Below are 14318 nucleotides of genomic sequence, written 5' to 3'. Positions count from 1 at the left end.
TTTGGTATTGCTTTATACCAAAAACAGTAAGGCACAAGTAATCAACAAAATCCTATTATTATTATTTTATACTCTGTTGCTATTGGATTCTAAATTCATTATTACCTGCAATGTTTTACATGAAGCACTATCAAGTAAGTATAGATTTCCGCCTATATATTGATGAGGCTTTATGTTTTCAGTTATTTCTACTTTACAACTTAGGGTAAATATATACTTTTGATTTATATTACTATTTTATCAGTAGTAGTATATAAAGTACATTTAAACTAATGTATAAACATCATTTAAGCTAACAAAGTCACATCAGAAGATCTTTTTTTAATAGAAATTGTGTGGGGCTGCTCAGTGGCGCAGTGAGTAGCACAGCAGCCTTGCCTTCTGGGTGCGATTCCCGGCCCGGGGTCTTTCTGCATGGAGTTTGCATGTTCTCCCTGAGTATGCGTGGCTCTGGGTACTCTAGCTTCCTCCCATACTCCAAAAACATGACTGTTAAGTTAATTGGCTTCTCTAAATTCTCCTTGTGAGTGTTTGTGTGAACGGTTGTTTGTCTTTGTGTTGCCCTGCGATGGACTGGCGACCTGTCCAGGATGGACCCAGCCCCTTGCCCGTAGACAGCTGGAGATTGGCACCAGCAACCCTCATGTACTGTGGCCCTGAAGTGCAAACTGCAACTACACATCTAAAAGCGCAACTACATTAAGGAAATTGCAACTACATAAAGGAAAGCGCTTTGCTTTATGTAGTTTTGTTTTTCTTAATGTAGCTGCGCTTTGCTTTATGTAGTTGCGATTTCCTTAATGTAGTTGTGCTTTTAGATTTGTAGTTGCAGTTTGCACTTCAGGGCCACCGTACTCATGACCCCAGCAGAGATAAATAGTGAGGGAACATGGATGCATGGATGGACTTATATGTGTTATGTTACGTGTATTTAATGTATTTTTATGGGACAAAAGTAGGCAAACAGATGTATCCTAAATGTAAAACAGGCAAAAGACCATTCATGATAAAAAAACAAAAAAAAACGATGATGTATGAAGTTTTATGATCTCATGCCTGTCTTCTGACAGAGACTCACAGCAAAACACAAAGTTTAACAGCACATAACTCAACATAAGACACTTGCAAAAGCTCACACATATTCCTTTAAGGTTTCATATTCAAAAATTTTCCCATGTAAATGTAAAAATTAGCTTTTATTTTCATTGGAGACTTTCAAGTTTTGCTGTATGGATCGGGGATTGAAAAACAAATGAGTGCGCAGAAAAACGATACCTCTGAATTTTACCCAGTCACCAGCTTCATCCCAAGAGCTGTGTCCATTTCAAACGCCTGTTTCTGTTTATTTCTCTTTATATTGAAGAATTTATTACATGGATAATAGTCATCATGCATGTTTGTTTTATACTACAAACTGTTTCCATTTCCAGTTGGAGCCAGTCATCTATTATGAAAGATGATGGATTATGTCCTCTAATCAACCCAAATAACTAAGACCAACCTCCTGCTGGTGGATAACAATTATTAGAATTACAAACCCAGATCTACTTATGAGATATCTCTAACATGGACATGAAACACACCCCATAAGATCAGATACGTTAAAATCGAAACTGCTAATAAATGCTACATTTATTAAATGAACAGTTCCATGACAATTATAGAGAAATTAAAGCTCAGTTTTATTTTTTTATTTCTAAAAAAGACAAACATCAAGCAATATGACCAACCCATCCATATATTCACTTCTAGTTCTATCAGCATTTTACCAATCGTACCAGTGCTTCTTTATTCTTGTTCAAAAACAAGACTTTGTTGGGCTACTGTATAAAGCCTTGAACTCAACATTATTCCTGACATTTGGAATTGAAAAAGCTTCCTGGATGGGAAGCGAAATGTCTTCAAACTTGGAAACAAAGTCCAGTGGATTGTTTTTCGTTTTACTTTTTTGGAATGACTATGACCTGGTTGACTGAGAGTCTTCACCAGCATGATGTACAGGGAAGTATTTGTACTTCTTTAGAAGTGGGGGTTCCAGTTTTCTACATTTTATATGGTCGGACAATTCTTACACGTGAAACCACTATTATTTATTTCCATAAAGGTCTGGAAATAGGCAGCTATTAATTGTTTAATACCATTTTCATATATTTTGCGAGCAATACCTCATGTGCTGTTAAAGCTAGCTTGTGTTTTTTCATGGATTCATATTTGGGTTTTTTTTCAAAATGAAATGAGTTTGGATCATTGAAGGTTTATTGTGACCTCGTAACATCGGACAGGGTTGGTTATTAATATTAAAGCAGTGTCAGCCGAATTAAGAATCGGCAGGTCAGGCTTGTCCTACATTCACACCTAATGTGATTTAAGCAGCAAGAAAAGTGCCTGCTACTTATTTTTTGATGCTTGTCCACATTAAGGTCAGAGGCGCCTCAAGAGCATCTTTGTGTCCAGATGTGTCTGATGCTTCTGCTGCTCCTATGCTCAACGACAGAGGGCAGTTTTGCTATATTTGCTCTGATAAATGGGTAAAAAGTAGTTTTAATGTATTTGTATGCAAGAAAGTCCAACTCAAAACTATAGCCCCATTTACACTACCGTTTTGAAACCGTGCCGAGATCGGTCCGAGCACGTTAACCGAGGTAACTGTTGAGTGTAAATGGAACGCAAAAATGAACCGGACCGCTCCAGACACAACCAAACTGCGCTAAACTAGTACTAATTCATCTGTAGGGCTCTGCACTTTTTTCATTAGTCTTGAATGGGATTATTGAGCAAGAACGTTTGGTCATTCTATATGGAAATTAGTTAAATTTATTTCATAAAAAAAAATAAGTGTAATTAGTTATTAATGTTTTATCATTAATTTCATTTTGTATTTTAATAAAAAACATTGAATTGATAATTATTGACACTGTTCTTTGTCCTCATTATCTGGTTATAGGACCGTATCGAGTAGGGGTGTAAATCACATCCATCATGGCGATTCGATTCAGTATCGATTTCCTGACCCAACGATTTGATTATTTTCAATCCTCAAGAATACACCAGAATACGATTCGATTCGATTAATTGGTTAATTTTTTTTATGTTATTTTTTTTACACCTTACAGGCTAAACAAAGTTTCAAGTTTGAAATAAATCAATGAAAGCTGTAATATCCTTCTGCATTTTTTTTTAGAAACAACAGCAAATAACAGAAGTAGAAAAGTTGCATCAAAAAATACTGCAAAAATACTGCACATAATCAAAGCAATGAGTTCAATGCAATACCTCGGCTCCAGACGTCCCCGCCCCCTCCACAGACGCTCCGCTGCTCCTCTCCCAAATTGTAGCTGACCGCAAACAGTGCCGCAGACAGGAGGCCGGCTTGTTTTGTTTTTATGACCGAAATTGCGGAAAACAACTCGTGAAGTTTGACCCGCTAGAAGAGTGAGGTGCGCGAGAACGCTGGGACCCTTTTTCCACCTGGATCTCCGCTCTTTTTGGCCCTCATGTCCCTCCGTCGTTGGACTAAACTCGCCCCCACTTCCTCGCCGCCTCGGCCGTATCTAGACCCACAGCGTGTAGCACAGATCACGCTTCAATACTGGGCATAATTTAAAAATGTCTGTGTGAAGCTTGCTGCAACAAACTGCTGTAAGAGTATAACCAGGAAGCGAGGTAGGAGGGCAAAATAGGTTTAGCGCCACCGCAGCACGGGAGGGAGAATTACGTCCAGGAGCAAATAGATAAAAATAGACCGGAGGAAAAAAAAAAACATGAATCGATTCTCTTGCGGACGTGTCGATGCATCGGATCGTCGGCTGTTGGATCGATGCATCGATACAAAACGATTATTATTTACACCCCTAGTATCGAGTTCCATAAACTGCCAGCTATAAAATGTAGATTTTGGCAAGGCAAGTTTATTTATAATGCACATTTCAGTGGTAATACAATTCAAAGTGCTGTACATTATAAAAAGAAAAGTAAACTGTACTGGAAAAGAGGTAATGCAGATAATTAATGAGAATAAAAATGAATAATTGAGATAATATTGTTTACTTTGTTGCTGATGTTGTTTGTTGTTGAACAATCAGTAAATAAGCAATACTATATTAAAAAAAACCATTAAAGTAATGAATAAAAACTTGGACTGGAATCCTAACTAATAACGTTTAGATAGCACAGTCGAAGGCCACTCTAAACAAATATGTTCTAATCGCGATTGAAAGCATCTTAGGGTTTCAGCACTTTTAGTTTTCTGGTAGTTCATTATTTTAGCTTAAAGGATCATAAGAACTAAACGCTGCTTCTCCACGTTTGGTTATTTAATGTCATTTCATGTATATTTTGAAACAGATGTTGGAATTACAATTGAATTTGACAGTGGGGAAGCTAGAAAGTTTTTACGGTATAATTTGAAGTAGAAGTGGCCATTAATTCAATATCTGTAAATTGCAGTATCATTTTTATAATGATGGTTATTCCATCATAAATTAAAATCTATTATTAAATTATTTGTCACAGATTAATATTTTGGGTTTTATGTAGTTTTAAGTTTTATAAACAGGGCTAAATGATTGTCATAAGTTTGCACAGGCATCTAATGTCTTCCAAAGGCTTTTATTTACCTTATATCGCTGTTATGATATCTTATCAACTGAAACTGAGAAATATATGGTGGAAGAGGTGTTTGCCAATATCCAGACATAACTTGTTGGAATTCTGATGATTTTTTGAATCATTTTGAAACTATTTTAGATAGAGCCAAGGTTATAGTGCAGTCATATCTTCAGCAGGCCGCTTATATAAACATCCCTTTGATAAAGTTTTTGCACATTCATATCATTATATTATGTTTGGCATCAGGGTTGAGGTATTGCTTTCTTGTACTTCAAATCTTAATTTTCTCTCTTCTGTAAACGGTTTCAGTGCGAGGCAAGAATTTCCTGCAAGTGATTAATGAAGTAATTCTGATTCCTCCTAAATGCAATAATGCAAAACGGCTGCTTCTGTTCATACTGCTCTTTATTAAAACGTGACTTTGCAGGGATCAGATTTGTGTTCAGAGCGTAGAATCAGACCTTATCTGTTTTGGGTGAAGTTGACCTCATTAGGCCAGAAAGCAGGAAATCTGAACCATAATATCAGTGAGCAGCATTGTGCTGCCGAGCAACCAGCAGGCCTGTCTGTAAGCGAAGAGACGAATGTCTACTCCACATGCCAAGGCAGTAAGGCCCCCTGACCTCTGACCTGTCCTGTTAATTTTTAATCCGTCCAAAACCATGGCCCTGAAAATTTACGCCTCCAGTAAAACTATTTTTGGAATCAAACTCTTACTACGGACCAAATCTAATGCTTATCTTTTGTCCCAGTATTATCTCTAGTAGTCCCCTGTTTAGCTGGAGTGTTGGCATGTTGATTTAAGACAAACAAAGCCACCTGGTTATACCGTTACCTGGCAAACTGGTAGCTTTAGGCTAACCTCGATGTGATCTTCAGCTCTAATGAAAAGCATGCGGGCTGACTTGAACTTGATTTGGTGTTCATATTATTTACTTTGCCTTCGTTTTGTTTAGAGGGAACTTCCTGTCGCCGCTCCCATTTAGAGCACAAAAGGAAAACCTCAGTCTGCGGACAAAGCCTTGACACTTAATATTTTCTGGAAAACTGTAAAGCAGAACAGGAAAGCTAGCAGCTCTCTGTAAAATCAAACAACTAAAACTTCAGGTGTTTATGTTTTAAGGTGAAATGTCTGTTCCTCCTAACCAGAACTAACAAGACAAACAAAAGAAATGCTCATCTCCCCTCCTTCCCAGGCTGCTGTTTGCCAGCCTGTTGATTTAAGCCAAACTGATTAAATGCCTGTTTGTTTAGAGGTAACACATTTTCTTCGAATTGTTTACTTTTTATAAAATGCGCCTGATAAGGCAGAGTTAGACCTCATCCAACCTGGAGTGAATGACTTGAAAACTGTCTTCTCTCAGCACATCTGGAAACAAAATGTTTCCTTTTAATCCTTAGCTTTTCTCACGATTGCAAATCTCTTGTCCCTTCGTTACGTCATGGCTTTATTCTTAATTATAACCTCCCCCTAGAAGTGTGAGTTACTCATGCAGTGATGCCAACCTTCTAATCTTTTTAATATAAATCTGTTGGAGGATTAAAGCTCTTCTTCTAAGCATCGCGGTGCAGAGGAAGGCAGTTTGTAAGATTCCTACGCCTTCAACCTCTTTTTTTATTTTCCCAATTTGTCGCCTTACAATCAGAATCTTTAGTAAGTTTTATTTGGATTTTCTCTGACATAAATTGTGGGTCACCTGAAAATGGTTTGTGGTTTTTCAAAACAATAAAACAATCTGAAAAGTGTGGATTTGCATTTGCAGTCAGCAGCACTTGGTTGATACTTTTCAGTATCACCTTTTACAGCAGTGACAGATCCCGGTCCTTTTGGGTTTGTCCTAACAAGCTTTAAACATCGACCGGTTCATATTTCTTGCCAATGTCTTGAACTTAAACTGGACCGTTCTAGCACATCAGTTCAACTTCAGGGTTGTTTTTTTTCTATCAGATAAGGCTCTCAGAGATGACTCTGTCTTTAGGTCGATCCATCTTCCTATTAACTGAGATTAACATTCCCAAATCGGATAAATTAGGAATCCATGCAGCATGATGCTGCCACCTTTCTGTTTCACACTATGGGTGGTGTTTTCATGATGAAATCAGTGCTAATGATTACAAAATCTGTAGGAAATTTATTTGTTCATTTGAAATGTCCAACAAGTTGATAGTATAACTTAAGAGTCAGTAAAAGTGTGGAATTCGAAAAATAAAGGTGTTGGTGTGTAGTAGAGACTGACACGGGAGTAGATTTTCACTCCTGTCCCGTCCCACTCCCACAGAAAAAAAATTGTGTCCCGTCCCGATCCCAGGTCAGAGTAGAAATCTAAATCCTGTCCCGTCCCACACTTGGTGAAATTACTCCCACTCCCATCCCGCTCCCATTTAGAATGACTCCCGCTCCTGCTCCACTCCCAATTTTGTTGTTTTTGAGCGCGGGGGAAAAACTCAGAGTGGAAGCACTGTTGGTTTTTGGGTCGTGTATTTTTTTTGACTCGCATTATAGTGTAGGCTTCAAGGAAAAAGACTATAAAATGGCGGCGCTAGTATGGATTTTCTTTCTTTCTATTTTATTTAATTTTTTGGCATCGATCTAAGTTTTTTTTCCGTTACTATTGGTTTGCTCCCGCTCCCATCTGCTCCCGTTAATGTTTAATCCTGTACCGTCCCAATCACGTGATCATAACTAATACTGACTCCCATCCCACGGGAATCCCACGGGAATCCCGTGACCCATGGGATTCCCAAAAAAATGTCAGTCTCTAGTGTGTAGATCTTTAACGCTGGTGTCAGTTACTAAAGCTGAAGTCTGTAAGTTTTTTAAAATCACTTTTTTGTCATATTGGCTAAAACTGTCCCTATGCCCAGACAGCAGTACATGTGATATGTAACCTGTGAAAAAAACTGCTTCAATTGGTCCCGCCTACTGCCTGTATTTCAATCTGGAAAGAATAATTCGGGACGAGCCAAAACAACCAATCACAGCCAGAGGAGCGTCTGATGGAGTGTCAATCACAGCTCACACACGCTGAATCCCCCCCCCCCCTTCTGGTCGCATGCGGTAGCCGCGCAGATGCTGTGAGAGGGGTGGAGCTTGGAGGTGGGGCATGAGTGAAGCAGAGAGGGTGGGGGGTGGCGTGAAACCTGTTTTTCTTCAAATTTTCAGTCGAAGTCTGCTCTCTTTTCAATGTTACAGACTGCAGCTTTAATAGGGCTGCAGGATTACTGAGATATTCCATGTTTTAGAGTTGATTCCTCAAATTGCATATTCTACTCCTGTGAAAGTCATAAGGACAGTGACGTGAAGTATTGTATATGTATGTCTTTTTTGACACAGAATTAAAGAGTTGAATAAGATTTTTCTTTATTGCACAGCTTTATTTCTCAAATTCGGTGAAGCACTCCAGCCTTTTGTAGAAGCAACAAGCTTATTATTTTTTTTCCTTGGGTATTGCTGGTTGTGTCCAAAGCTGCATGAACATAAAATTACTGAGGTCAGTCGGATTCCTAAACCAGATATAACTACAAGTCCCATCTCATTTGCTCCACTGTTGGTTCTAAAGGCCAATTTATGCATCTGACGCATAGCCTCTGCATCCGTCAAATCTGTCTCTGTGCATGACTACGCCCTCTGCGCAGAGGTTCTGCAATCATCGTCGCACACTTCGAAAAAATCCTGACTGCACGTCAGAGGGCCACAAAGCCGCACAGACCATAAGTGGAAATGCGCAGACAAAAAGCAGCTGCGATTGGTACTTAGTATGCCTTTCTGGCTGTCTGTGTGGTCGTCCTTCTCGATTCGGTACCGGGGCGCGCCATTTTTAAAAACCGAGGAACAACTACAATGGACAACTACAACCAGCCCTTTACACTTTTGCAATTATGCTTCCTAAAAGGGCAGATTTGTGCTTACTTTGGAAGCAAGATTAATTGTTGTAAGATTTGAATTTGAATTCACAAATTCCCAAAGATACATCTTGCCAGGAGCCAGGAGATATGTTCAGCTCGATACAGAAATGTTTCGGACCGATGAAAGGCAGTCACGTGCATAACGTCAACGTGTCAACTAGAGGCGTAAGGCTGAGGCAAAACAAACACACCTGCTCCGGTTTTAGCTGGAATACCCTCTATTTGTTTTTGAAAAATGATCAAAAGAAGATGATTTTTACCTTTGTGAATGGAAAGACGTTTGTGCATCCCTTCCGACCGGGTTAGGTAAGAGCTTGATTTATCAGTTAAATCTGAGAATCAAATCAAGCATGTGAAATGCCTCGGCTGCTACTGTGATTGGCTAAAAACTTGACAAGGAGGGCAGGTACCAAATCAGCAGAAGAATTATACTGAATTTTCCTCCCTTTTGCGAACGATTTCTATAAAAAAAAAAAGAAATAAAAAGAAGAAAAAAAGAAAGCTTCAGGAAGTTTGTTGGTGGTTGCCGTGGGGGTAAACGCAGGGAGGATCCATCACCCTCACCTTCTCGCTCCCACTATGATGGGGCTGAAGTTCAGAGAAGTTATTCAAAGGATTTGGATAAACTGGTAGCCAAGACTTATGGGTAACTTACTCTTAACGTATGTCAATGACCAGATAACTTACCTGTAATTTTGAGCAAAATTTCTCGACGTACTTTCCGTATGGTGACGTGTTCCAACGTACTTCAGCGTGCTTATGACTTATACAAACCGTACCCATAACTTATCCAATGTATGCCAGCATTTTTGCCAGATTTTCCCTACCTCAGGCATACGCTGGTCTAAATCGTCAAGTCGTGACAGGGGCTTTAGATTTGTTTTTACTTATATTTAGCTCCGTTGTCAGCCCCAACTTTTTTTCAGCTCCGTCTTTTGGCCAAAGTCAAGTCTTTTCTCAGTCGGCAGGATCTTGAGAAGGCAATCCATGCTTTTATTAGTTCAAGACTGGACTACTGCAATGCGCTTTACGTTGGCCTCAGTCAGTCAACAATTTCTCGTCTCCAACTTGTGCAGAACGCTGCCGCCCGATTTTTAACAAACACATCCAGACGTGAACGCATTACCCCTGTGCTGTCGTCACTATACTGGCTTCCAGTCCGTTTTAGAATCGATTTTAAACTTCTGCTGTTTGTTTTTAACGCCATTCATTGCTTTGCCCCCTCTTACTTGTCTGCGATTTTAACTTTCCGCAACTGTGGCAGAGCTTTACGCTCCTCGGGTCAGCTTCTGCTAGAGGTCCCTAGGTCAAGACTCAAACAGTGGGGCGATCATTCTTTTGCCGTCGCTGCTCCCAGACTGTGGAACAAACTACCCCCTGACATCCGCACCACTACTGACCTCAGCCTTTTAAAAAAAAAGCTTAAAACCCTCTTTTTTAAATTGGCTTTTAATTCTGACCATAATACTGTCTCTTAGATGTAATCTTTCTGTCTGCTCCTTTCTGTGCACCTCTGGAAGGCTTTTAATGTCCTGCAGCACTGCACCACTACAGCACTTTTAATTGTATCTTGTATGTTTTTATGTGTTATGTATTGTTTTTATGGCTTTGTTGTAAAGCACTTTGGGTACCATTTGGCTATTGTAAAGGGCTATACAAATAAATTTGATTTGATTTGATATTTGTCCTCTCAACAGATTGGCTGATTCTCCAATGTGCTTCCTGACTGACCTTTTAGCTTTGGTGGATTGCCATGTTTTGAAAGTTTTTTTTACCTGTTTCCTAATCTTTACATTTTCAGATAACGGATTGAACTGAGCTCCCCTAGAAGCTATACATCATTGTTCTTGACCTAACTAGTTTCCTTTTGTCTTTATGATGATGTTGATTCACTAATGCTCCCAAACAAACATCTGGGGCCTTCAAAGAACAGCTGGATTTATACATAGATTAAATTACTCAGGTGGAATTCATTTAAAAGCATGTAAAATCCTGATAATATTCATTGAAATTTTGGGATGTAAAATGAAAATATGTAAAAAAAAAAACAGAACAAAAATATTTTTCAACAGAACATAGTGGAGCCTGAAACAGCCGTTTCCTTTGGATCGCTCCTACATTTAAAATGGGTGTTAATCCAGCTGGGCACAGTTAAGTTTATACAGCTTCCCTCTAAAAGGTTCAACACTCTAAACAAAATCCTTTCTGGGATGAATGAAAAACACTGCAAAAGAGAAGCAGCCTTCACATGTGTGAGAAAATAAAACGTCCTGGTTGTTAAAGCTCTGCAGTTCTTGAAAGCGGTCGTAAAAATCTTTGCTTCGCAAAACAGGCTTGACGTGAATTCTGGTTCTGTGGTTAGAAATAAGGGAGGTGAGCAGGTGTGCACAGGTACCTCCGAGTTTATTACCCTTGCTTAATTAAAGTCAAGAATGTGCCACGTTACGTGCAGCTTGCTTATACATTTGAAAAGGTCTGATGTTAGGTCTCATCCAGTAATAACTATTGGGTTAATTTGATCCTCATGTAAGGCTTGTACAAAGTCCATCTGTTAATCCTTTTCTCTGTGAACACTAAGCTGCTGTCTGAAACAAAAAGCAGGGAAAAGTGGAGCCACAGAGTTACTACATGGAGAGGGAAAGGGTGCAGCTCTCATCCTGTGTCTGCTTCCTTCCTCCCATCTCTAAAAAAGAGGCCTGAGTCTGCAGTATGCATTCTGAATATACTGCCATACAGCAATGCTGCAGGAGTTCATGTGAAAGGCTGTTTTATTCCAGCACATAAAGTTTAGCTGGGTGGCTCGATCTACACATATCTGTGTTTATAGGTTTAAAAAATGTCTATTTTTAATGTGAATTAAACAGAACACTGATGCTGAATTGGGACTAAATTAAGCTGTAATTAATCTGTTTGTCTTCTGGCTGTTCATCAGATCACAACTTGCTGACTTTTGATTAAATATTTGTTCCTTTTTTTAAAACATTGTGCTGGTGTTCCCAGTTCAGGAAGATGATTGCAAACTGATTGGAGTTTATGTTGTGTTTACAGCAGGAAGAAGAGGACCCAGACCGAGGCCAGCCCTGTATGCGCTGCGGAGACCAGTGCCCCGGCTTCCGCGTCCACGGCTGGAGGTACGGCCTGCAGGAATCTGAAATGTTGTCTGCGACTAAGCAGGAAGTGTTTCACCCACGCTAAATATTCACTGTCAGCCAGGTGGCGGTTTCTATTGATACTCTCTGGATGTTGGAAATAACTAAAACCTAAACCCACATATTTAAATTCAACCAACACTTTTTATGGAGGGGAAAAATGAAAATATATATTAATGTAATGTTTTCAAAAATAATTAATTAGTTTTGGGGTTTTATAAATAAGGACATTTAAAATTTTATCTTTTCAAGGTTTTGCAATTATGAAATACCTATTGTAAAATAATCCAAAATGGAAAAGTTATGTGTAGAAAAAAGATTCCATGGCATGACTTTAGAGCGAAGCAGGGAGTGAACTTGTTGTGTTAAAGAATTTTCTTAGCTTTGTCATGTGAACCTTTAACACAAACTGAGGTCTGTAGAGTTTAAAGTTGTAGGGAAGCGGCTGTTCCAAACGTTTCATTTCCAAATTCTCCCGAGTGCAGTCTGACTTTACGCAACTGAATAAAGTGAATGTGATTGGTCGTTTATCAAGGGGGCGGGATTGTTGTGGCAGAAGGTTCGCAAGCAAGTTTGGTTGTGGCCGGTTTGTTGGAAGCATCTTGCTAACCAGTTAGCAACTTAGTGCTAGTAGGTTCCCAATGGGAAATTCCATTGGGACCAAGTAGCACTAAATTGGTGACTTAGAAACGACACTGTCAAGGAACGCTATGGACAGCGGAAACATGCAAGAGGAGGAGAGTTTTGCATCGGAGATCGTGGATGAGTCTCCTCCATCATACATTTTTTAGTTAGATGAGGAAACTGGAGACGAAGATGTTGTGGAAGAGGACGCCATGGCGGCAGAAGCTTGGTTTTGTGTAGAAGGCTCCCAGCCATACATGTTTGAGCCCTTGCCTCGCAACGCTTTCAGTTCTGTTAGCTCTACGCCTGCTGAAGACACAGACGAACTCAATGGGAAAGGAAAGGATTCTTATTTCTTATTTCAACCGTTGCGTATATTAGCTGCGACATATGACGCAAGATAGCCTGATTAACCAGACTAAATGTGAGATTAAATGTGTAATTTAGTCTAGTCCCGATGAATGACACATCGGAAGATTGTTGTTGGCCCACCAGTTCTAGGGCCTGGGCCATTCATCGAGGCTAGACCACTCACAGGCAAAAATAATTTTGGCCGCTGGCGGGTGGGGCTAGTTTATTCGGCTAGAATCAAGATATTATGACCGAAAAAATTTGATTGAAAGACGACCGTTGATATATGATTGGCCCAATTTAGGTGTACAAGCTGATGTATAACAAACTGGCCTGCATAAGATAACGGGAAAAAAACAGTTTAAGACAGGTTTTTTTTTAAATAGAAATTTTCTAACTTTTGGGTCAATATGGTCTGATAAAGTCTACATTTATATGCATGCTTAAGCCAGAAAGATTTGAAATTCAAATATGACTTCCCTCCAACTTAAAGGCAGAACTCTTGTTTTTTTAGTTTGTTGTTTGTACTACCCTGTCTGAACCTTTGGTGCTGCAACATCCACTTCTACGAAAAGTAGCTTCTCTCTTGAATATTTTCCACTTGATGAGTCACCTGTCAAACAGGAAATCACCTTATAAATCATCCCAGATTGTAGCAACAGTTGCTTCTTTACATTCTTTGCCTTTCTCCTGACGTTTTGTCAACGTACACTTGCTATATCCTCGTCAACAATATATATAAAAACAAATTCTCAGATTACAGTTTTTCAATTTTAGGTTTATTTTGTTTGGTATTAAAAGACTATATGGGATCTGTTGTGTTTGTATACAGTTTAGGTTAAAGAGTTAAACCAATTTCAACTCTTGTATAAAACAACTAAGCAACATTTTCACTAAAAGTTTTTTTTTTATTTGATCTGTTTACCTGATCAATACATATAGATTAGTCAGAATCAAACTCGATGCATCCACAGCTGAGGCTATTGTCATGAATAGGGTTTACTTTAGAGTCAGCTGTACCTACACATGGAGATGAAGCATGGCAGAGCAACAGTAATCCTCCCTCTACATAAGCTGCATGTTAAAGCTGCAGCAATTTGATCTTCAGACCTCCGCCTTTGTCGTATTCATCCTTTGTCTTTCTCAAAAATGGCATCCCATCCCATGTCTTCTTTCCCGGAGGCTTGTAAGGTTAGAGCCCCTTGACTTTTCAACCAAATCCTTCCTCTAAGTGATTACCTGGAGCACAAGTCAAGTGCAAGATGAATAATGCTTTTTGTGGGCTGTTCAAAATCTTTTAATATCTTAAATAATTGATTAGACCATTTACATGGAGGAAGAGGGGTGCAAACTGCTGCAAATACACACAAAAAAAAAACACTGACACAAAAACACTCAAATCACAAGCGAGTGGGAAAAAATGCTGCAAAAGAAAAAACCTGCTATCAAAAAAAACAGAGAGCAACAAAGTACAAAAGATCTGCAGATACATAAACACACTGCATCAATGTAAATGATGCTAACACTCAAAACGCAGGAAAAAGGAAGAAAACTGCAATGCTCCCTCTAGTGGTGAGTAATGGATATGCTCCCCATGAAGCATTCCCGTTATCAAAAGAAGGTTTGCATGTTTTACTTGTGTTGTTTTTTATTTTCTACTTGTAACATTTTTCCTTGGTG

At 39.2% G+C, this 14318-nt stretch overlaps 1 protein-coding gene across 1 annotated transcript in view; it reads left to right on the top strand.

Moving 5' to 3' along the window:
- Nucleotides 1-14318, top strand: part of prickle3 (prickle homolog 3) — a 35861-nt gene that overhangs the window by 791 nt on the left and 20752 nt on the right. The window contains exon 2 of the mRNA XM_038309451.1: nucleotides 11563-11645. Within this exon, the coding sequence (XP_038165379.1) occupies nucleotides 11563-11645 (83 nt within the window). The remainder of the gene's footprint in view (nucleotides 1-11562; nucleotides 11646-14318) is intronic.

Source organism: Cyprinodon tularosa, unplaced genomic scaffold (assembly GCF_016077235.1).
Source record: "Cyprinodon tularosa strain WSP-4 unplaced genomic scaffold, ASM1607723v1 ctg66, whole genome shotgun sequence".
Taxonomy (NCBI): domain Eukaryota; kingdom Metazoa; phylum Chordata; class Actinopteri; order Cyprinodontiformes; family Cyprinodontidae; genus Cyprinodon; species Cyprinodon tularosa.
This window is presented reverse-complemented; position numbering and strand designations above follow the sequence as displayed.